Below are 22,540 nucleotides of genomic sequence, written 5' to 3'. Positions count from 1 at the left end.
GCAACATCATCCGTGTTACAAAAGCCTTTCTACAACAATATTCATGTTGCAAAAAAAGCTAAGATGAAAAAATTTCTGCAACATCATCTGTGTTGCAGAAGTCCTTACGCAAGAACACTCATGTTCCAAAAAAGTTAAGACGAAAAGCTTTGCAGTAGAACCTCTATTGCAATGTTTCTGGAACAAAAGGTCAGTTGTAAAGTGTTCCACAACATTGCCTTTGTTGCATTAGTGGGGAAAAGGGACACAACAATGTCTACACACCGGTCGGCAGATCCTTTTTAAAGATCCATCGCCTTGACAGTTGTTAGATCTAGTGTCCAACACTGTCCTCGTCATTGCAACAATGATTGTGTTGCATAATTCTTTGCAACAAAGCTTATGTTGCAAAAGCCTTTTACAACATAGGTGACGTTGCCGATTTTTTTCACTATTTTTGCAACATGGGTATTGTTGTGAAAAAAGTTGCAACATAAATGATTGAAAGATCGTGGATGTCGCCTAGAGGGGGGGGGGGGTGAATAGGCATTTTAAAATAATTACGATTTAGGCTTGAACAAATGCGGAATAAACCTAGCGGTTAATTTGTCAAGCACAAAACCTAAAACAACTAGGCTCACCCATGTGCACCAACAACTTATGCTAAGCAAGATAAGCAACTATGTGATAGCAAGATATATGACAAGAAACAATATGGCTATCACAAAGTAAAGTGCATAAGTAAAGAGCTCGGGTAAGAGATAACCGAGGTACGCGGAGACGATGATGTATCCCGAAGTTCACACCCTTGCGGATGCTAATCTCCGTTTGAAGCGGTGTGGAGGCACAATGCTCCCCAAGAAGCCACTAGGGCCACCATAATCTCCTCACGCCCTCGCACAATGCAAGATGCCGTGATTCCACTAAGGGACCCTTGAGGGCGGTCACCGAACCCGTACAAATGGCAACCCTTGGGGGCGGTCACCGAACCCGTACACTTTGGCAACCCTTGGGGGCGGTCACCGGTACCCGTCAAATTGCTCGGGGCGATCTCCACAACCTAATTGGAGACCCCGACGCTTGCCCGGAGCTTTACACCACAATGATTGAGCTCCGAACAACACCAACCGTCTAGGGCGCCAAGGCACCCAAGAGGAACAAGCTCTAGGGTGCCCAAACACCCAAGAGTAATAAGCTTCTCAAACTTCACTTCCACGTATCACCGTGGAGAACTCAAACCGATGCACCAAATGCAATGGCAAGGGCACACGGAGTGCCCAAGTCCTTCCCTCTCAAATCCCACCGGAGCAACTAATGCTAGGGAGGAAAATGAGAGGAAGAACAAGAAGGAGAACACCAAGAACTCCAAGATCTAGATCCAAGGGGTTCCCCTCACATAGAGGAGAAAGTGATTGGTGGAAATGTGGATCTAGATCTCCTCTCTCTTTTCCCTCAAAAACTAGTAAGAATTCATGGAGGGATTGAGAGTTAGCAAGCTCAAAGAAGGTCAACAATGGGGGCAAAAACGAGCTCAAGAGATGGGGAACCATTGGGGAAGAAGACCCCCTTAAATAGGTCCCCACGAATCTGCCTGTTATGTACAGAAAAACATAGGAGCGGTACAACCTCTATGAGCACCGGTACAACCGGTAACAGGCAATAAGCGGTACAACCGGCCCACAACCGCCCAACAACCGCACCACAACAGAGACCAGTCCGGTGGTAGAGCGGTACATGACCGGTACAACCTCCGGACCAATTCTGGAATGGTACAACCGCTCCAAACACCGGTTGTACCGGTCAAGCGGTACAACCTCTCCATGGAGCGGTACAACCTCTCTGTGAAAACAGGCAATATCAAAACAGCCACAACTTTCGCATACGAGCTCCGAATTCAATGAAACCAAGTTTGTTGGAAAGCTAATGACAAGGGCTAACACAATCTTGAGAGAAATATCAATAAGAAGCAAATGAGAAAAGGACCATAATAAAATGGTGAGAACCCTTCCTCGGATAAGACCGGTAAAACCTCCAACACCGAAAACATCATAGAAGATGCATGCGAACTCCGTTTTCGATGAACTCAAGCTTGTCATCAAGATGACCATAAGCTCTAAGACTCATAAATGGAACCAAACAAGAACCAAGAAAGATGATGCAAGGATGCAATGGTTTGAGCTCTCGACTAATGATACGATCAAGCTACTCCCTAGAGAGCCCCCCTTGATAGTACGGCAATCGATCCTACAACCTGGTCTCCCAACTACCACTATGAGACCGGTAAAATAGAAAACCTATCAAGGGCAAACCTTTGCCTTGCACATAGTCCACTTGAGCTAGATGATGACGATCTTGACTTCCTCAAGTCGGACCACCTTTCTTGATTGTGTTGGCTCGATGAAGACTAGTTGATTGCTCCCCCATACTCCACTATGGGTGAGCCACTCTTTGGCACATCTTCAAAATTCCATTGACACCATAATGGACGGCAAGCTTCAAGCTTGATTGCTCCCCCATACTCCATTATGGGTGAGCCACTCTTCGAGTTGCTCCACTTGAACTTGCACACTGCAAACTTGATGACGATCACCACTTGATGTCATCCTCCATGGGTTGTATAAGATCTTCCTCTTGACGCAAGACCATGGAAACATACCTAACCCCACAAAGAACTCTCACGTAGACCATGGGTTAGTACACAAAGCGTAATGGACAATGCTTACCATACCATGGGATCACTTCATCCCTCTCGGTACTTCTTCTACGCTTTGTGAGTTGATCAATTTGATTCACTCTTGACTTAGTCTTGATCAACATTGAATCTTTCCAACTCTCTTCATTTGGATGATGTCTTGAAGGTAAACATGAATGATCACACAATCTTCTTCTTCAAGACATGCTTGCAATAAGCTCAACTCACACATGACCAATCTTTGGATAATTCCTTGAAAAGCACTTTGGCCATCTCAACTCACACATGACCAATCTTTGGATAATTCCTTGAAAAGCACTTTGGCCATCTCAACTCACACATGGCCAATCTTTGGATAATTCCTTGAAAAGCACTTTGGCCATCTCATAAACTCCTTGAAACCAACACATGGACTTCAAGACAATCCTATGGACAAATGCTTCAAATATAACTCAAGGCAACCGTTAGTCCATAGAGATTGTCATCAATTACCAAAACCACACATGGGGGCACCGCATGTCCTTTCAATAATGTTGTAGAAAATATTTACAATTTTTCCCGTCTTCAGTTTTTTGCAACATGGGTGTTGTTGCGAAAAACAATTTGCAGCACACATGATGTTGTAGGAAAAAATACAAAAGAGGAAACACAAAGGACACGCGTCATACAGAGGAGGCGGCGGATCGCTCGCGTTTGATCCACCGGCTGAAGGTATGCTTTTCCCCATTTTTTTCAATTACAAGTTTAACATTTTTTTAATACATGGTCAACATTTTTATATAAATACATTTAACATTTCTCAAATGCTGGATTAACATTTTTCAGGTACAAGTTTAACATTTTTATATAAATACATTTAACATTTCTCAAATGCTGGATTAACATTTTTCAGGTACAAGTTTAACATTTTTTGAATGCATGGTCAACAATTTTTCTATATACATTTAACATTTTTCAAATACTTTTTTTGATTTTTTTTGGATCGCTTACCACATGTGTCATGTGGTAATTTTTCAAATACTGGATTAACGCTTTTTAAAGTACTTGATTAAGATATTTTTCAATATGGTCCTTTTGATTCGCACAACCCTCGGAATGAGCGGTACCTGCGCAACTTTTTTCACACATAATGTATATTTTTTGTATACATCAGAAGTATTTTCTATATACATTTAACATGTAAAGTGTTTTTTGTAATATATTTATGTATAACATTTGAAAGTATAAGAAAGTAAAAAAGGGACAAAAACAAAAAAAACATGAAAAAAGAGAGGTTGTGGCCTCCTGCGCCTCACCAATCACCCGGGACTGACTAGTATAGAATCTGAGCTTCCAGTGCAAAAATAGAAATACCTGCAGCAGTGGTGTAATGCTTAAAAAGTATTTATAATACAAATTTCTAGGCTTGAACAACAGTTCATGTCCTAATCATGTGTGTGTTCCACAATTAAGAATGGATGCTAAGTTCTTTTGCTAACTCGTAGATGAGGAAAAAGTAGCATCTCACCATAAATGATAGGAGCCTGGTTAGAGTGCTGCATCACAAAAACGTATGGCAAACTAGTGAAGAGAAAAGCACAAGAATACCATATGGCAAAATATATTCGCAGCTCATACATCGCAATAAGACTAATTGTTTGTCAGAATTAGAACATCAACGACAGTTTTCACCAGAGTAATAACATTAATTGTACTTGACCAAGATCAAGACTTGACTAATAAAAGTGGATGAGTATCTATTATGTGAAGTATTGGTAGTTGATACATATTAGCTTTCTGCATAGAAAATCAAGAGTTTGAGAATTATTTAAGATGGTTATGATGGTCAATTTTACTTTGTGTAATCTTCAGACCGGTGTGTTTTTTGATACAATATCACAGCTTCTTTTTGAAGAAAAAGAGAGCTCCCCTCTCTGATTTCCTTTGTATGAAACCAATGTCTTGCTACGGAGAAGGGAAAAAACACCAAAAGAACTCTATAAGTGTCTCAGTTTATTTAGCCCCTAGACTGGGCAAGTTCGCCAAGCTTGTCAACAGCCAGTAGCAATATACATTACCACAACTAAGTCATGCACTAATCAACGTGCTATTGCTGGATCCGGAGCGTATAGATCAAGCATAGACACCCAGATAGCAAGTTAACAATTAAAACTCCAAAAATGTTGATAAAATAGGAATCCAACGAACATAAGCTTCGTCTCAGAACGAATCTCTCACCGTCGGGGTTGAGGAAGAAGACCTGGCACGTGCGGCCGTCGAGCCGTCGAGCTGAGTCATCTCGAACACGTCCGTGCTGCGGGTCTCCGCCCAGTCACCAACCCGCCGTAGTCCAGCACGGTGAAGGTCGGGTAGTGCTCCAGTGGAGGACTAGGAGACCATGGCGGAGGTGGCTAGGCCCTGGACGATGATGTGGAGCGTGACGTCGGGTGCCTAGGATGTGGATCCAGATGGCTAGGTGGCGGAGTAGTTGGGGGAGGGGCCACGCACGTCGGCGGCCTCCCGCCGGATCTGGATCACCGCCGCAGTCGGCAAATAGAAGGGAGATGTGCGAGAGGGTTCAGATGTTTGCACAGAATTAATCAGAATCGTGGGACCTTTTTGAACAAAATTTTATGACCGTGAGTACAGATCCCACACCCAGAATATGTGCCATCGATTTCTGATCCGATGGCCCATGTTACTTTTTTCTATTTTTGCAATGGAAGCTCAGATTCTATACTAGTCCCTCCCGGTTTAGGTAGACATCTTGGAGAAGGGGGCTGGGTATCCGTGATCAGAGCACCAAACTGAACCTGGAGTACCCTAGCAAGGGCCAACCTGAGCCTTCCTCTTTCTCCTTCGACTTGCTCCCATAACCAGGTCCATATCCTATGTCACAATTATCTTCTTTTTAGGAGTATGTCACAATTATCTAATCTAAACTAGAATACCAGACATATCTGTCATTGTCATGTGGACTCTTTTTTATCTACATATTACATCGCTGGGCCTCTACATTCTGAGCACTAGTCAGTCTAGTGCGCGATGAAATGGTAAGCACTTCACACAACGCAGCCTGCAGTGCAATGCAGCGCAGCAATGCTTACGTTCCCTCCGTGTTTTTTTTTCCTACGGCTTTTTTCTTCTTCTGAGAAGTCCTACGGCCTTTAATTCTTTGAAATTACTAATTGAAAAGTACTTATTGCAAAGATCACTCCAACCTTCTCAGGTTGCGACAAGTGGCGCGCTGGAAGTTTTCCCTTTTTTCGTACATCTGTTTATTCAAAACGTTTTATCTCTTTAACCGTGCGTCCAAATTTCGAACCGCTTTCACCGTTGTATTCCCCATGCCGTGTTCTTTAAAACTAGATCCTATGTTGATAGATTTTGACGAACTGTTTTCACGAAAAAACCAGACAAAAAAACTGAATCGGGAGTACGGATTTTTTTCCCTTTTCGAAAGAGGCACGTCTGTGCCTCTCACGAAATCACAACCGTGCCTCTCGCTGAAGCAAAACCGTGACTCTCGCGAAAGAAAAAAAAAGAAAACACTTTTTTCCGTTTCCGAGTGGCACGACCGTGACTCTCGCGAAAGTACAACCGTGCCTCTCGCGGAAGCAAACCCGTGACTCATGAAAAGAAAAAAAAAAGAAAATGTGTGTTTTTCCGTTTCCGAGAGGCACGGCCATGACTCCCGCGAAAGCACAACCATGCCTCTCCCGAAAGGAAAAAACAGAAAACACATTTTTTTTTCTGTTTCCGAGAGGCACGGCCGTGACTCTCGCGAATGCAAAACCGTGCCTCTCACGGAAGCAAAACCGTGACTCTCGCGAAAGAAAAAAAGAACAGAAAACGTGTTTTCTTTTTCATTTCCGAGAGGCATGGCCGTGACTCTCACGAAAGCAAAACTATGCCCTCGCGAAAGCAAAGCCGTGACTCTCGCAAAAGAAAAGGGAAAGAAAATGCGTTTCATCACGTAAAAAAATCAAATATTTTTTTATCCAAAAGCTAAGGAAGACCGCTGGAAAACCGAAATGTCAAAGAACCCGGAAAAAACTGTTTAAAAAGTTGAAAACGCGTGCAAAAAAAAATCCAGAGGGAACGTCCAGAGCGCGACACGTGATGAACGGCTGAGAACACGCCAAGTGACGTTGATCGTTGTGAGGCTTCCGAAGGAGCGCTCGTCAACTAGTTGCTCTCCTGATTCTCCGTTAATTAAGTTGGGCCGTGCTGAGAGCTGGTCGAACAACAAGCCCATTAAGTTGGGCCGTGCTGAGAGCTTGCCGAGTGCGTAACGTTCCTTCTAAACTGAAGAACTTTTTGTGAAGATTAGCGCAGCATTCTATACCGACGACGGCCCTCTTTAATCGGCGTAATATGTCCACGACCAGCTCATGCTGCTTGTGTGGGGCTGAAGATACTTGGAGACATGCGCTTCTGAGCTGTTCTATGTCAAAGAGTACATGGGCTCTATCTTTTGAGGAAGTTTTAGATCAGCTGAGCCTAAATGTCAATGACAATGCAAAGTCATGGCTTTTTTCTATGCACAAGTCTCTGCCACAAGAGGAATTTACCAGGTTTGTGGTCACCCTATGGACTCTGTGGGGGGCACGAAAGAAAGGCTATCCATGGACAGATTTTTTTTTAAAGGAAAAGGGCTCGAAGCCCCGGCTCCATTTGTATTGAACAAACGAAACCACACAGGTCCACCATCAAGTTACAAGTACGCGAGGGGATATACAGCACACACGCTGCCCCAGCAAAGAACAGCCTGAGCCTCAAATGAAACTACGGCAGCTACTTTAAAGAGAAATAAACTAGACCCGAAGATACTACAGCCAGCAAAGAAGAGATCGGAGATGAAGTGAGGATACATCATGTATAGCTCAAGGACATCTGATCTCAATCAGTGCCACCTTTCGCCATTTCACCAAGTGAACAGATTTACGAGAGCCCTTTCGCCATTCAGGTTTTTGTTCAGTCCTACATACGAGACCTCAATGCTATCCGACCACAAACATCCCATTGGGCGAGTTCACCTGCTATCCGGCCTACGCACTGGATTGCGCCTCCACCAGATACAGCGAAGATTAATGTTGACGCTGCGGCCGGAAGAGGAGGAAACTACGGAGCCGTGGGAGCTATTTGCCGAGATCGAGCAGGCCTTTTTCTTGGAGCCTCGGTGGTTGTTTATCAAAAGGTTTCTGATCCAACGACACTTGAGTGTATGGCGATCAGAGAAGTATTAGCACTTGCTGATGACCTTTATGAGAGGAAGATACAAATCTCTTCTGTGGTGGTCCAGGACATCCAAGACAGGAGTGCCACAACATATGGAGCAATAATACATAAAATCACGGACCATAGGTCTGCTTTTCAGTCTTGTAATATTAGTCACGAGTTTAGAAGCTTGAATGTCGAAGCTCACAAGCTCGCGAATCATGCTTTATCCCTACCAGCTGACCGAAATGTATGGCTAGGCCAGCCGGATGGATTTTCTTTCGTTTGTGTAAACATTGTGACGACACAATAAAAAGCTTCGGAGTTTGTCTAAAAAAACCCACACAATTACCATTTAGTACCCGGTCCGTATTATTAGTACCACATTGCCTGACGACGGCATACGAACCGGTAGAGGAGGATACAAAAGGAGGGGCAGGCTTCAAAATAAATCATATTTTTCTTGACCTTTTGGCTAAAATCAAGTGTAGTATTTATTTTTATCAGTGTAATATTTTTTTTGAACAAGTACAGAACCAAACACTCATACATACGCGCATACACTCACCCCTATCCCTATGAACGCACACACTTACACCTTACCTCTATGAGCAGAGAGACTGAGCCGACATATTATCTTGAGATTTACGAAGTCGCAGTAGGCGCCTCATCATCGACGAAAATCAGTTTAATATTTAATATGTGAATTCTCATGTCCACACAATGTTGAATTATTTTTTGTGGGGGAGGACTGCACATGTAGCTTTCTACATGGCTCCTCGTGTATCGCCCTAGCGTTGCCCTAGGGCCTGGTGCACCCCAACCAATTCAAAACGAATATCTGTTGAATAATCATGAATAAAAAATATTGTGCACATTTTTCATATCATTAAAATATGTTCAGAACTTGATCAAATTTATCACTAAAATACTTCATTTTTTAAAATACAACTTGTAAGACTTTTTGAAAATCAAACTGTGTAACAGTACCATGTATATATTCATTTCATATTATACAATAAGTATGATATTTTCCTTCAGGACTTGCACATATTGTGTGAAGGCCCTCATGCAAACTTTACAAATAAATGTGCTTAATCTGGTGCAAAGTAATGGAAAACTCGTGCGAAAATTTATACACAATGTTTTTACAATTCGTCGTTGCTTCTATCCATATAGTTGTGATGGCCGGTGGCCGTACCAACTACGACCATAAACATCGGCGAACGAATCGCGTAAGATACATACTGGGAGCACCCCAGCCTCCTCAGCGATTTGGAGCTCCTGGCCGTTGGATCTCTTGCTTGATTGGATTTCGGCCGTCGGATCTCGCTTCGGGATGACAGCGGCCGTTGGATAAAAGCGCGACACTGTGGATCGAAACAGTGTCCAAACCACGCTGCCACCGCCTGTAAAATCGGTGCCCCCACAAGGGCATTTTCGTCATTTCACGTCCTATGGTATAAAAGGGGGCCGCTCTTGTGGAGAGGAGACCTAGCCGTCGCTCCTCCCGCACAGCCGCACTCGCGCCGCCCCCTTCCTCTTCCTCCCGCCTCACCTCTCTCTCTCCTTCCAAACCCTAGGCCCGAGCCCGCTCCCGCTGCTTCCTCCTTCCCTGTTGGCGCCCGGCCTCCTCCCCTCACGTCCTCCTCCTTCTGCCCCCCTCCGACCTGGTGCCGCCCAAACCCTAACCCCCCCTCCCCCCCGCCCCGTCCCCGGCTCACGCGGGAGGGAAGCAGGAATGGCGAGGCGAGGCAAAGGCGATGGCGTATGGGACGCGGCGCGGGCGGCGTGGCCCAGGGGGTCGGCGCGGCCGCGGCTTCTCGTCGTCTCCGCCGTCGCCTGGGCGCTGGTCCTCCTCGCCTTCCACCTCTGGTCCTGCGACGCGTGGTTGCTCGATGCCACCATGGCGGTGTTCTTCGGCAGTCGGGGTCAACAGAGTAGGTATAAAATCGCCCTCTCTTGCACTACCGAATTCCCCTCTCCATCATTCCTTGATTTTTTCTGTTGGACAATTAACCAGGGTCGTTTTCTTGGCTTTCTCGGCTGCACATTGTGGTGGCTAGGGTTTCATGCCAGGGTCATTTCTTGGTACGTGGATGTTGTTCCTCGGATGTGGAAAAAGAATGGAACAGGAGGAAAAGAGGAAGGAGAAGCTCTGCCACCTCCATGCCCGTGCACTGCTTCTTGTTCGCCTGCAGTAGGTATGAATCAAGTTCCTAATTAATTCTACAAGCCATGGGGCAAGTAGCAGCTTGATGTTATTGTTTTTGGTAAAAAAATCCCCTATTGTTTCACTGCTGGCCTATGTTGAAGTTTGTTATAACTTGTTGTTGATTTGATCCATGTGCTGAAAGCAGTTGATCTTATCTTTCATATGTAGATGCAATATTTCTTTTCGTGTATGGGAAAAAGCAATAACTAGAACTGACATATCTCTCTCATGAGGTGTGCTTGTGTTATGTCCAAGCAGCATCATCCCCTTTTAGATGTTCAGTTTACTGTACGAGTCAATATGGCTTTGATTTTTAAATCAGCTTCAAAGGTTGCTTTCACAATCCTTTGATGTTCAGTTTACTGCACGAGTCACTGAGGGATTGCTGTTAATTTGCCCCACGGTTCTGTTGCTAGGTACAGTTCAATTTTCTTGAATTTTGCTGTCATGTATGTGTTACTTGGAAATTTAGCCCTAGAGCATGTGCTTGGGCATTGTTCAGCATTGCAGAATAATTGTTTGATGTATGTGACGTTCTCTATTTTGTGGACAGAAGGGAAGAGTAATATGCATATGGGCAGTTGTTGAATCGAGATCCAATCCAACGACAAGGAGAGTTGACACAGCAGCGAAGCCCAACCCCCGAGAAAATAAGATGTGAGCAAGAACAGAAGAGAGATGTAGTGCTTTTGTACTAATATTGGTTTGCATCTGTACTGACTAGAAAATGAGAGAGAGAGAGAGCTTTGGTACTGATATTGGGTGAGAGAGTATAGAATTCAGGTCTGGGTTATTAACTAGAGTGAACAGAATAACAACAGAAGTTTGGTATACAACTACAGTACATTATAACAGACAAGTTTTTGAATCTATCAAGCATCAAGGTAAGCTTTCATGATCACAGAAATGTAGGTGTTTGTATTAGCGCAATGCTTTAATCAGTAGGGTCTTTCCCATCTATGATCAAGGTTGATTGCGTCAGCTCTGTTGTGGCGTTCATGTATATGACAATGGAATGATGTGAAATTATGGTATCGAGGCTTATTTTTGAAGCATGCCTAGGGTTTTGTTCCTGTTTGTGTTGATCTGAACATGTGCTCTGTTCATGTAGAAGAACTCATATGAATCTGCCTTAGGGCAATAATTGAGAACATGTGATCAGTATGTTAGCCAAAACTGAACATTTGATCTCTATTGAACTGAAAGGATTGTATATTTGATCTCTGTTTAACTGAAAAGATTGAACCTTTACTTTTGATCTCTGTTTAAGTTTAAAAATTCAGCTGTTTCACAAACTTTCTATAGTTCAGAAACTGAATCTTTAGATGTACTCTGTTTTAGTGCAGAAAATGAATTTTAGTGCACAAACTGAATTAGTACAGAAACTGAAAAGACTGAACCTTTACTTTTGATCTCAGTTTAAGTTTAAAAATTCAGCTGTTCCACATGTTGGATAATTCTATATTTTCTAGAAAGAATAAAAAGATTTTATGGATCTCTACATTGTAATGGATTTTATTGTGCTGCTATTCTTCAGTTGCATTGCACCCCCGCATCCAGAATTCCAAGTTGGTTCAGTTTAGACTTTGCAGATCATCAAAAATAGGTTTCTTTTGCTGATAATTTTTCTTTACTGAGAACCAAAAACTACACCTGGACCATCATTTACTAAGACTGGATCTCATCATGGCTATATTACAACTCGGTAGTGTCTCATTCTAACTGGCATGTTATTATTTTACCATGCTAATGCAGGCGATCTGAAGCAAGGAAATGCTCATGCCTATAGACCCAAGTGGCACTATTATCATGGTGAGCCTGAAATCCCATCACTTAATATGTTCTTTGTTTCTTTTGGGGTGGTCTTGTGATGCTGCTCTGTAGTAGGTGGAGGTGTTCCTCTGCTCGCCAACTGCAGGAGGCGAGCGAAGCTACAACGGAGCGGCAGATTAGGGACTTGGGTCGCTAACCAACAAATCAACTCAATGGCATTCTTCTCACTTACCGGTCAAATCCTGAACCTGGATTCTGCTATTCTACTTCATATTCTATTGATTTGGTAGGCTACATCTACGTGGATGCACCAGCTCTGCTCCATAGATATGGATACAAAGTGTTTCGTGGTAATGTTCTTTGATAATTTTGTGTTGCCATTGTTCCCGGTCAGAATATTTTAGAATTTATTAATGGTCAATACTTATCCATCAAACTACAAATTCTTTCTCAAGTGTTGCAGTTTATATGCTGAAACTAACTGACATCTACCTGGATTTGGATATCTGTAATCTTAAATGATACAGATTCCAATAATAAATTATTTATCTACAGACTCCCCAACTGGAATTAGCATTTGTTGTTGCATAAATTTAACTCTACAGGAAGCACATGAATTATACCAATGAAGAACTTAGGATAGAGGAAATTATAATTTACTAAAGTTTTAAGGAATTGCATGTTGATTTCTTCCTTCTTTTCCCTAGCGACCTCTCCTCCATGGTGCTCGGCAGAGGCAGAACGGTCAGCCGCCGCACTACGCGAAAGAGTGTCCTCCTAGGCCGCATCTGAGAGGAACCAGGACCTCGTGGTGAGGTGAGCCACAGCGGAAGTGCCCATGCACATGTGCCGGCGACCGCGGCTGCCCCGCCCCCAAGCATCACCCCACCCCCTCCGCGAGGGAGAGGCGTGGTGGCGTTAAGGAGAGCTCTACCACCGTGGTGTCGCCCGTTCCTCCGGTGCCACCGCTGCCCTCCGGACCGTCGTCCTCGTGTTCGCGTATTCTCTCTCTCTATATATATAATCCTCATCATAATTTTCTCACTCCTGATTCGGTTTTATGTAGTCTGCCCGGCAAATTAGCCATCAAATATAATACATTACATAGATTTAAAACATATATTTAGAAATATGTGCAGGTTTGGATTTGATATGAACTGAAATAACTATATTTGTCATGGACTCCTGCCATTAGTACAAATGTCCTATAACTAGCTCTGCTTTCATTGCCATGTAGTTTTACTAGCGTAAATACTTGCTTTTGTTTATGCTCTCCCCCCTTTCGGAACAAGCCATCACCACTACATCATGATTATGGTGTATATATATATATGGAAAATGTGTTTCTGTTTTTACATTGATAAAACATGCGTTTAGTTGGACCGGCCGAGAATAGTTCTCTGATTAATGCTATAGTTTACTGTCAACTACTTCTACTGGTGGCTTACATTTTTATAGATTGTGAGCCATATGGGAGGCCATTCACTGGATAAATATAATGGACTGGAGTGGTGGATTGAGTACCTTCCGAAACGGGTCTTACTCTCTGGTTTCTCCTTCCACAACATGGTGTAGGATGCAGCATGTTGCTGTGTAAGGTACTGATGATCTCTGAGGTGAGCTCTTTATGTGATTCTAGTGGCGCTCTGTCTCCCTTTGCATCTATGGTGACATTTTAGTGTATATGAATTTGTGTTGATTGACTGGAAGAAAAGGTTCTGTACGATGATTTATATATGTCTCTGAATTTCATTATATTTCCGGTGTGCTCATTTGTCCTGGAAGTTACCGTAGATGCACCTCCACTCATAGCATGGCCACTATGTGAATTAGTTGATTAGGATTTTATACATTTCCTTTTACCCTTTCTGTGGTAGCTTTAGTACCGCGTAGCTTATCTATTCAATCGATTATCGAGCTGTAGGTTATCCTTTTGCATCGCATGCCTAAAAGTGAATATCACCACATAGCTGATTTCCTGATGTTATGAGTTTTTTTTGCATGCTGAAACTTGTTTTGTACCAATATATCCCAGTGGGAGCACTTTGTGTCTATGGTGGTGAATGTTTTGTCGTGATCAAAACTTCTTTTCTTGTTCCCAGTTTGAGAAATATTTTATTCAGACATTTTGGATCATGCTAAGATACTTGAGACAGTTTTTTCTTAACTAAGAGCTCATTACAATTTTTTTGTCTCTGCAGCTGATATTTCAGTTAATGCTTAGTTGAGCCTAGAGAATAACATATTAACATGGAGATGTCTTTTACGTGGTGATCCTCTAAACTTCCTAATAGTTCAGTGGAGTAGGAAGGCTTGCATGAGTTTGCAAATCTTGAACACTTCTCAAACTAGACTGACCATTATAATTTGCAGGACAAGGTAATGCCACCTCGGAAAATTAGGTGTCTCTTTGTGCTTCATTTTCAGTTACATAGGTTGTAGTGCACATATCTGGTCAAGGTGCCTGAAATTGATACTAGCTCTGGTTAATATGGCCAGGATTATGTGTAAAAAGGTGTTTGATCCTTGTGCAGAAAAAAAAACTTATTGCTCAATAGTTTCACACTATCCTATTCAACAAGCTGTACAAAAAATTTCCCGGGGAAACAAAATTCGACTTTAAGATGCAGATTGAAATCTATCAGGCGCTTTGACTTCTAGGGAGCGTTCATGTGTTGCACTTATGCCCATGGTCTGTTAAACATCATGATAGTCCTGTCTAATGGAATAAACAGGATAGCATTCTTGAACAAATGCTATAGACAGACTCGTTGTATGTCTCATATGCTTCGCCTTTACTGCTTAATCTCTCACAAGTGACCTCCACTGCTCATACTTTCGCCTACTTAATGCATGTATAAGACTACAATTCTTTGTGTATATAGTGAAATGGGTGTACGACAGGTTCTTTGTTTTCAATTTTGTAGTTTAGGCACTGGGATCTTCTTTGAAGTCATTGAAGCTATCCTAATTGACAGACTAAATTCAGTGGGTTATACTGAAAATCGATACTCTGCTCAGTTGTATTTTCACTGAAACATGGCATGTTGTTTTTGTTACTTGTACCAAGGTTCAGGACCTTGATGAGTTGGCTGATGATCCATGTAGTTTTGACTTACCATGATCTGAATATGTATGTTAGTATACATTATTAAGTAATGGCTAAATGACTAGGATGTGTATGTCATCTTTAACTGAATTTAGATGTTTATTCAATCTGAATTTAAATGTTTTATCAGTCGCCAGGTCTTTGCTTGTGATTTCTTGTGTTGTAAACTGCAATTAATCATCTTTATCTATTGTCTATTATTCTACAGTTGGGCTCATGCTCATGCACAATTGAATGTTTCTTCTCCACTGTATTGTTAACATGTATGAATACATATGCTAAACCTGGATTACTATTGACTTCACATTATCTGCTTGGTCAAAATGTTGGGACCGGCACCCTCGCGCCAAGGCGCGTTCCCGATCTAGTGACTATCATGCAAGGTAGGGAGCAGGGGCGTTCAGAACAGAGCGACGAATGGACGACGACGCGCACTGGGTCCATATAAATGTCGCGTAGGTGGCATCAACATGGCGTCCCATCAGGGGCGGGCCCACATCAGTTCATGAGTTAACTTGGTTTCATATATTAGTGTATTGAAAATAGTAATTCTTTGTAGTGGATTCATCAATTGATCATACATGAGAATTGTTTAGAGTTGTTGAGTAGTCTAATAAATTAATAATGTTTGCAATTCGTGAATGCTTGTGAATTTGAAAGTGAGAATGTTATTAATTTGTGACAATGTGATAGTGAGGATTACCAATAAAAATATTATTTTAAAAATCAGATGTTGCACTTTGATTTGTTGAATGGATGGTGATTACAAATGTTGAACAACTTCAATATGAATTTTTTTACGAATCTATAATATTATGATCAATGTTGTGTCATATCCTTTATTTATATATTATACATTTAGTACAATCTGGTGCTACAATCAATTATATATGCCAAAAACAAGTCTTTAGGTTGTCAAAGAAATGTCTTTTTATTGCTTAAAATTTTGAATACACACTTTTAAAATCAAGAGCCCGCCCTTTCTCCCATGCGTTGGCACATAGGTGGTGAGCGCCGACCCATGCAAATGAGGGCGTGCTCCTGCTGGCACGGGAAGCCACCCTCCGCCGCTAGTGCCATGCAGCCACATGTTAGAGCATCTACAACCGGACTTCTCAAATTGACCGGGCGATCGCAGGGACCACTGATCGGACATGAGAGAGTAGCAAAAAAGTTGACCCAACCGAACCCCTCAAAGTCTTCTTAAATGCCTGGGCTGTCTGGCAGTCCTCGTATTCATCTCATATATGGGATGAGTGTGAGGAGTGCCTGGGCGTGTCCGGTCAGTGGTACTGTCTCCGCCACATAGGATTGGGCCCACCACGGAGCATCTTTTTTTCTTTATTTATTATTACTTTTTTCTCTCTCTCTCTCTCTCCTTCTCCACCAATCACATGTATATGATCGAACATATAGAAAAAAAGTGAAGGACATGGCTGCGTGGAAGAAAAAAAATAAGGAGTCAAAGCGGACATGCCCGGACGCTGACCGGGTGCGTCCGCGGACGTTTGAGGGGGCAAATTTGCTCAGTCCGGCTGTAGATGCCCTTAGGGCAACCCAACGAAGTTCACTAAAACAGACATCAACAAATGTCCGAGGATACATCCGGACGTGTCTGCGGGAGGGAACCACCCAATGCTCGTCAACAAATGTCCGTCTCTATTTCTCAGGCATTTCATCGAAGACTTACCGTGCGGTGTCGAGCGAGGTGATACACGATAACTCCGGCAGGACATCGGCAACGAGCGCCACCACCATTACCCCGAGCGCCTCCACGTTGGGCAGCCATGCGGCCTCGCTGGCCGCAAATGCTGTCATGCGTTTGTGGGCGACCACAACGCAACGGTGCGACGTGTGCGCCAGTAAGTCCAAGGCGTGGAAGCGGAAGGTGCGGCCTATCATCTGTGTCTCTGTGACCGCCGATGGTGCAGACCAGCTATTGGCACGATGTAGCGGAGGGCTCCAGCGAGAGGGGTGTGGGCCATGGAAAGCTTGCTTGAGAAGGCAGAGCGGCCATGCCGCCATGCGAGGTGAGAGAGAAGGAGTGGAAAGATAGGGGGGGGGGTGCGGTGTGGCTGCATGGTGGCTTATTTTTTTGAACGCGTCCATGGTGGCTTTTGTTGAGGTGTTGTGGGTCAGATGGATGTCCGGACACTCCAAAACCTTTCCTATATTTGGTTCAATGTCTGGACAGCTCCTCAGACATTTGATATGGCTATCCGTACAATCCAATCCGGCATTTAGATGTGATTTGGCTATCCACGTTGGAGTTGCACTTAGCACACTCAAAGCCACCATCGCCCCATCGGCATTGGCATGGGCATCATGACTTCGTGAGGAGACCCAATATCCGGCACTATGGACTTTTAGGCATTACGTACTTCTTTTTTGCTGGGAGCTTGTTTTTCTTTTATTAACAAAGCCACCCATTTATCAAGAAAAACGATGCAATCATCATCCATCCACAAGCATCTTCTTCTCTCCCACTAAAAAAAGAATCATTCATTAGCTCCTTCTCTCCCGCGTTAACCACATTTCCCAAGCCTGTACGTAACACGGAACCGACGACCCGGGCCAATACGTACATGTGCGACTGTCTAATCAACCGAACTCTGGAAAATTATATTTCGCCAAGTTGGAACCATTGATCCCAAACATCATTGCGACTTGAGCGCGTATCAGAATCAATGGAACGAGGTGTCAACTATCGACGTAGCAACCGGGCCAATGATCGTGTAGTCCCATAGAAGTGGGTGGAACATTCACCCTTTAAAAATTAATTGCAAAACACACACACACACACACACACACACACACACACACACAAGAAAATTCATGACATAGACGTAACATATATGATACATCTTGCCACACTCTTTTAAATCTAAGTTCGATCCACAACTTGACAAACTAAAATGACAGATCCAGCTATGGATTACCCCATTTGAATATGGAGAACAATATCCTTCTCATTCCAGTCATGACCGAAAACAAAAAAAACTCAATCAAACAAAACTGGCACCCTAACTCGACGCCCTAAGGATGGCATTTAAGGAGGGACAAGTGGGAGATTCGGCCAGCCCAAGGAGGACGGGTTGAACCCAACTGTAAGTCTCTTCTCTGTAAAAACGTGTTATAAAAACTGAATGTAGTATTGTGCTCCGAAAATACATAAGATGGTCCAAAACTAAGATGGTGCAATACCCTACTACTGGAAAACTGTTTTTTAGGGGTGGAAAACTGTTTTTTTAGGGGTGGAAAACTGTTTATAGGTGCGACATCACCAGTGCAAGCTTGCAATTGGACCCACCACTATTAATCTAGCCAATTACCAGTTGCGGCCGCAAAATCCTGAAAGCCACTGGTAATACCAGTGGCGGGCGACAAAACACACCCGTCACTCGTAACTTCCCACCAATTTAAGCGTCACCCATACTTAGAAGTGTTGTGGCTGCAAATTCCTGCCTGACACCGTACATCGCATGCCAATGGCAGGCTAGATTTTCTGTCCACCGCTGGTAATCAAGGCCCAGATTTGGCACCAGATTAGTCGTGGGCCCAAACTACATACGGCGGGTCAGTTCATCTACTATCCAAAGGAAGAGAGGGGCAGATCCAAACAATCACACCGATCCATCATCAAGATTTAATGGTCCATAATCCTTGTATGTTTAACACTGCAAACCACGGATCAATCCGTTGCAATCCATCGATCGCTAATTTGCCCCGCCGTTCCAAAATAAAACTACATACGGCAGCCGTCTTACTCGTGCTCAACGCATCGCTCCTCCCCAACCTGCCGCGCTCCCGCTCCCTGCCCCAACGCAATCCTTCAACGGCAAAATCTCTAGCGCACGAGAGGAGTACGTGAGGCAATGGAGGTGGCGGCGGCGGGCTTATGACGAACATGAGCCTGCTGCGGCTGTAGTACTACTGCGTGGTGCGTGCTAGGTGCGGTGGCCGGGGTCATCTTGTTCGCCACGCTCCGCTACATGCCGGCCGTCGGCAGCGGCGCGGCCCTCTCCACCACCTCCGCCCTCGCCACCGCGGCGGCGCCTGCCGGAGTCGTGGCGGGCGAGCACAAGAAGAGCAAGGGCATGGAGCCGGCGAAGGTGGTGACGAAGCCGATGGAGGTGGTGGTGTTCAACTTCGGCGACTCAAACTCGAGCACTGGCGGGGTGGCGGCGATAAGGGGGCTCTACATCACGCCGCCGGCGGGGCGCGCGCCTTCTTCCACCACGACTTCATCTGTGAGTGCCTTCCCGTTCCCCTGCCCTCTCCTTCCGCCACCAATTAAGCAGAAATTAGTTTTGAGAAAATTTAGTGATGAAAAGTTTAGTCAATTGGTTTTGTTATTCATGTGATAATTAGCTATAGTTGGTCACATTTGGAATAGTTTGCAGAATCGGAAGCGTGTTGACGGTTTGCAGAACTGGAAGCGTGTTGAAGTTTGCAGTAGTTGCCGGCTGGTGGCTACTTATGTGTTTTTTGAGAAACGCGTGACAGATCGGTGGAAGACAAGTTCACGCAGGCCATGCAGAAGTCTTCCTCGGTTACATCATGTGCTCCACGCAAGATGCCAACTGCTCCCTCGGCTACAAGTTTCTTGCTTTGTACCTTGGTAAGTAGTCTGCTGTCATGATGCAACAACAGGAAACAGTTGCTCCTTGTTCAGTCATAAATTATATTCTAAAAGGATTACCAGCGTATTAGTGATTCAAGTTTAATCTTTGGCAATTTAGTCTGAAGTGTTTGGAATTAAATGTTCAGTTTTTTGTTACAATATCATTCACGTAATTCATTGAATTTTGAGCTCCTACCAACTACCGCTACATCCAATTCTCAGCTAGAATGAACACTTGCTAATACAAACTAAAGTTAGTAACTTATTAGCATACATACGGGAGATATACTTGCTGACAACGTTTTTGCGTGCTGCTCTTGGGCGACCTGGCCATTATATGCATCCACAGTTCCACACAATTCAAGTTTATATTCTGGATGGATGTTGATCCACCAACCTGGTAGTAATGGTATAGATAAATTTGGTGTTTTACTTCTGTCCAAACAGCATATTCCTACCATTCATTAGTTGTTATCTTTGTGTGGTTTGACAAAAAAAGTAGAGATAGGCAGATAAGTGAAAGACCGTGCTTGTTGATGACTCGATGTTTGTTCGTGCTTTATTACATTAACATATGCAAGTTGATTCTTGTGTACCTGTCTAAGTCTTGCCTGTTGCAAAAATCTTCCTTTGCTGCAAATATTGTCATTGTCCTCCCCATTCTCCAGGTAAATATCTAGGACGAGAATACCAAGGTTTGACGTGCATGCTTCAAGGCTGATAGCAGCACCTTGCTTCTTATTTTCTAGGGTCAGGCCGGGTCAATGCTATTTGTGATCCATATGCCGGGTTTCAGCTTATCAACTTGACAGATGTATGCAGTCACATCCCCATTTCCTCATTCTCTAATTATTTGGACCAGTTTCTAAACTTCTGATCGATTAATTTATTGCATTACATAGTGTCGAGGATGCTCAAGGATTAGAAGTTAAACTTTTTATTATTGCAAGTGCATCTTATCTATGAAGCTAATATACCTTTTAGTTTCTTACATAGTGTTGCAGCCAATCCCGTTGGCAACCGCTAGCACCCTCCCTGACACCCACACAACAAGGTAAATCGCGGCCTCCTCTGCCAGGTATGACCCCTCCTCTCTCTTTATCTTGATGTTGTTAGATTGATTCATCATGATATGACATTTTAACTAAGGATTAGACAACAATTATTCTTCTATATGGATTTTTTTGGTGTAACTACAATATTTTACAAGATGAATCATTCTTGCATAGTAATCTCAGGGCATAGTTGTATTTAGATAAGTGTGTAATGTCCAGTTAATATTGTAAAATTTGGTGTTTTTCTGTTCCTCTTTCTCCGGTTTTCTTGCTGCATTGGTCATGATTTCAGTTGCTTTCTGACATTTCAATTTACAAAACTATTACACAAGTATGTATATGCGCCATGGACATACATGGAACTTCCCATCTATAGCAAAGTCTGTGCGTTTATATCATTTTCAATCTTGACATAAAGAATGCTCAAGACATGATCAAAATATTTTTTATAAATTAGTGAATTAATAAGCTAGACTATAAGGTGCTCAACTGCTCATCTGAATTGCTTGATCGTTTTTTGTAAACTTCAAAATAAGAGTTGACAACTAATTATGTCCATGTGTCGTAGAACACTCATTTTGCATGGATAATTTTTAGTTTATCATGAATTCTAATGATAGTGCCAACTCCATTTCTTCTATTTTTTTCAGCCAATCAGGAAGTAATTATATATAACTGTGGTTAGGCATTAGGTTGCAGTGATCATTGAGTTGTCGAGGATGAAGTGGGAGGCGTCATCTGCCCAAGCCATCAGGTAGTCCTATGCTTAGGTTTTTTGTTCCTTGGCGTTGGTACTAATTATGATGATCTCAGTGCCGACAAGCAGTTATTGGGCTCTTCCCTCTATTCGAATGATAATTTCTTGATTTGGAGTTTAGTAGTGCCACTGGCTGCTGGATGTGTAATAATGTTACACAAACTGTCACCATATTAAAAGCTTAGTTTCACTCTTTAACGTAAATCCTAAATTGCCTTTTCCTTATATTGAAAAACTCCTGGATGATTTTTGTTTAAGAGCAGAACTTCGTGAATGGAAGAGGTTATGAAGTTTTCTCATATATTCTGGTTTCGGAAACAAAATAAGTAAGTCCAATCTGCGTGACCTTCATGTCCATAACGGGGGTGATATAGTCAATGGCTCTTTTCACTTGTTCATTTCATAATAGCTATGGAGTAATGTGGTGCACACTATACTCAATTAAATTGGAAATTATTTGTAATCTACATTAACATATTGCTTCAGTGATTATCAATGTGTGCTTTGCCATGCCAGATAAGTGAGAAAGACCGCCGCTTGGTGTAGTGTAGGCCAAGGTGGAAGCGACTACTCACACATCTCTCTACGCTTATTTCATATGAAATGTTATTAACAGTTGATTTTCCTATTGCCATCTATTATTTGCTGTTTGTTTGTAGTTGATTTTCCTATTGCCGTCTATTATTTGTTGTTTGTTTGTAGATACGAATACGATGCGCCAATTGTAGTTGTTGACAGTGAGTACAATACCAATATATTGTGATGTTGAAGAGGATATGTATCTAAAATGTTTACAAGATAAGTGAAAACCATTATTTTTCAAGTGATGTTGATGTATGGGGGCAGGCACAAATCGAAACTTTGCTAAATCTGATTTTTTTTAGACGATTTAATCTGATTTCTAAAACTGTTCTTGAGCCAAATAAAGTAAATGGTCTTTTTACATAGCTTCAGTTCTACTTGATGAATTTATGATAGTCGAGAAGCACATTGAATAGGATATATGACATTAGCATGTTGCTACAAAGTTTTGCTCTAAAGTTATCATATTAGATATGATGAAGTAATCGATGTGCATACAAATATCGATCCACATTTATGATTCATTATCCTTGTGTGAAAATTCATTCATCTATA

General features: G+C 42.8%; 1 protein-coding gene across 7 annotated transcripts; it reads left to right on the top strand.

Moving 5' to 3' along the window:
• Positions 1-18,744: 18,744 nt before the first annotated feature.
• LOC147987097 (uncharacterized) lies at positions 18,745-22,178 on the top strand. 7 transcript variants are annotated; one of them, XR_015617559.1, is made up of 5 exons: positions 18,745-19,217; positions 19,371-19,588; positions 20,341-20,405; positions 20,588-20,669; positions 21,332-22,178. XR_015617559.1 is itself a non-coding variant. In XM_087545116.1 (4 exons), exons 1-3 carry the CDS (start codon positions 18,960-18,962, stop codon positions 20,366-20,368), a joined length of 504 nt encoding a protein of 167 aa, XP_087401242.1. In that variant the 5' UTR covers positions 18,745-18,959; the 3' UTR covers positions 20,369-20,405; positions 20,588-22,178. The 7 variants fall into 7 exon arrangements, 3 of the variants coding, with proteins under 3 accessions (XP_087401242.1, XP_087401243.1, XP_087401241.1); XR_015617558.1 differs by having other exon boundaries at positions 20,576-20,669; XR_015617557.1 differs by having other exon boundaries at positions 20,341-20,669.
• Positions 22,179-22,540: the final 362 nt, after the last annotated feature.

The sequence above is a fragment of the Triticum urartu genome, chromosome 2A (assembly GCF_056163025.1).
Source record: "Triticum urartu cultivar PI428250 chromosome 2A, HENAU_Tu73, whole genome shotgun sequence".
NCBI classification, from domain to species: Eukaryota; Viridiplantae; Streptophyta; class Magnoliopsida; order Poales; family Poaceae; genus Triticum; species Triticum urartu.
The sequence above is the reverse complement of the archived record's forward strand: the minus strand, read 5'-3'. Positions and strand labels throughout refer to the sequence as shown.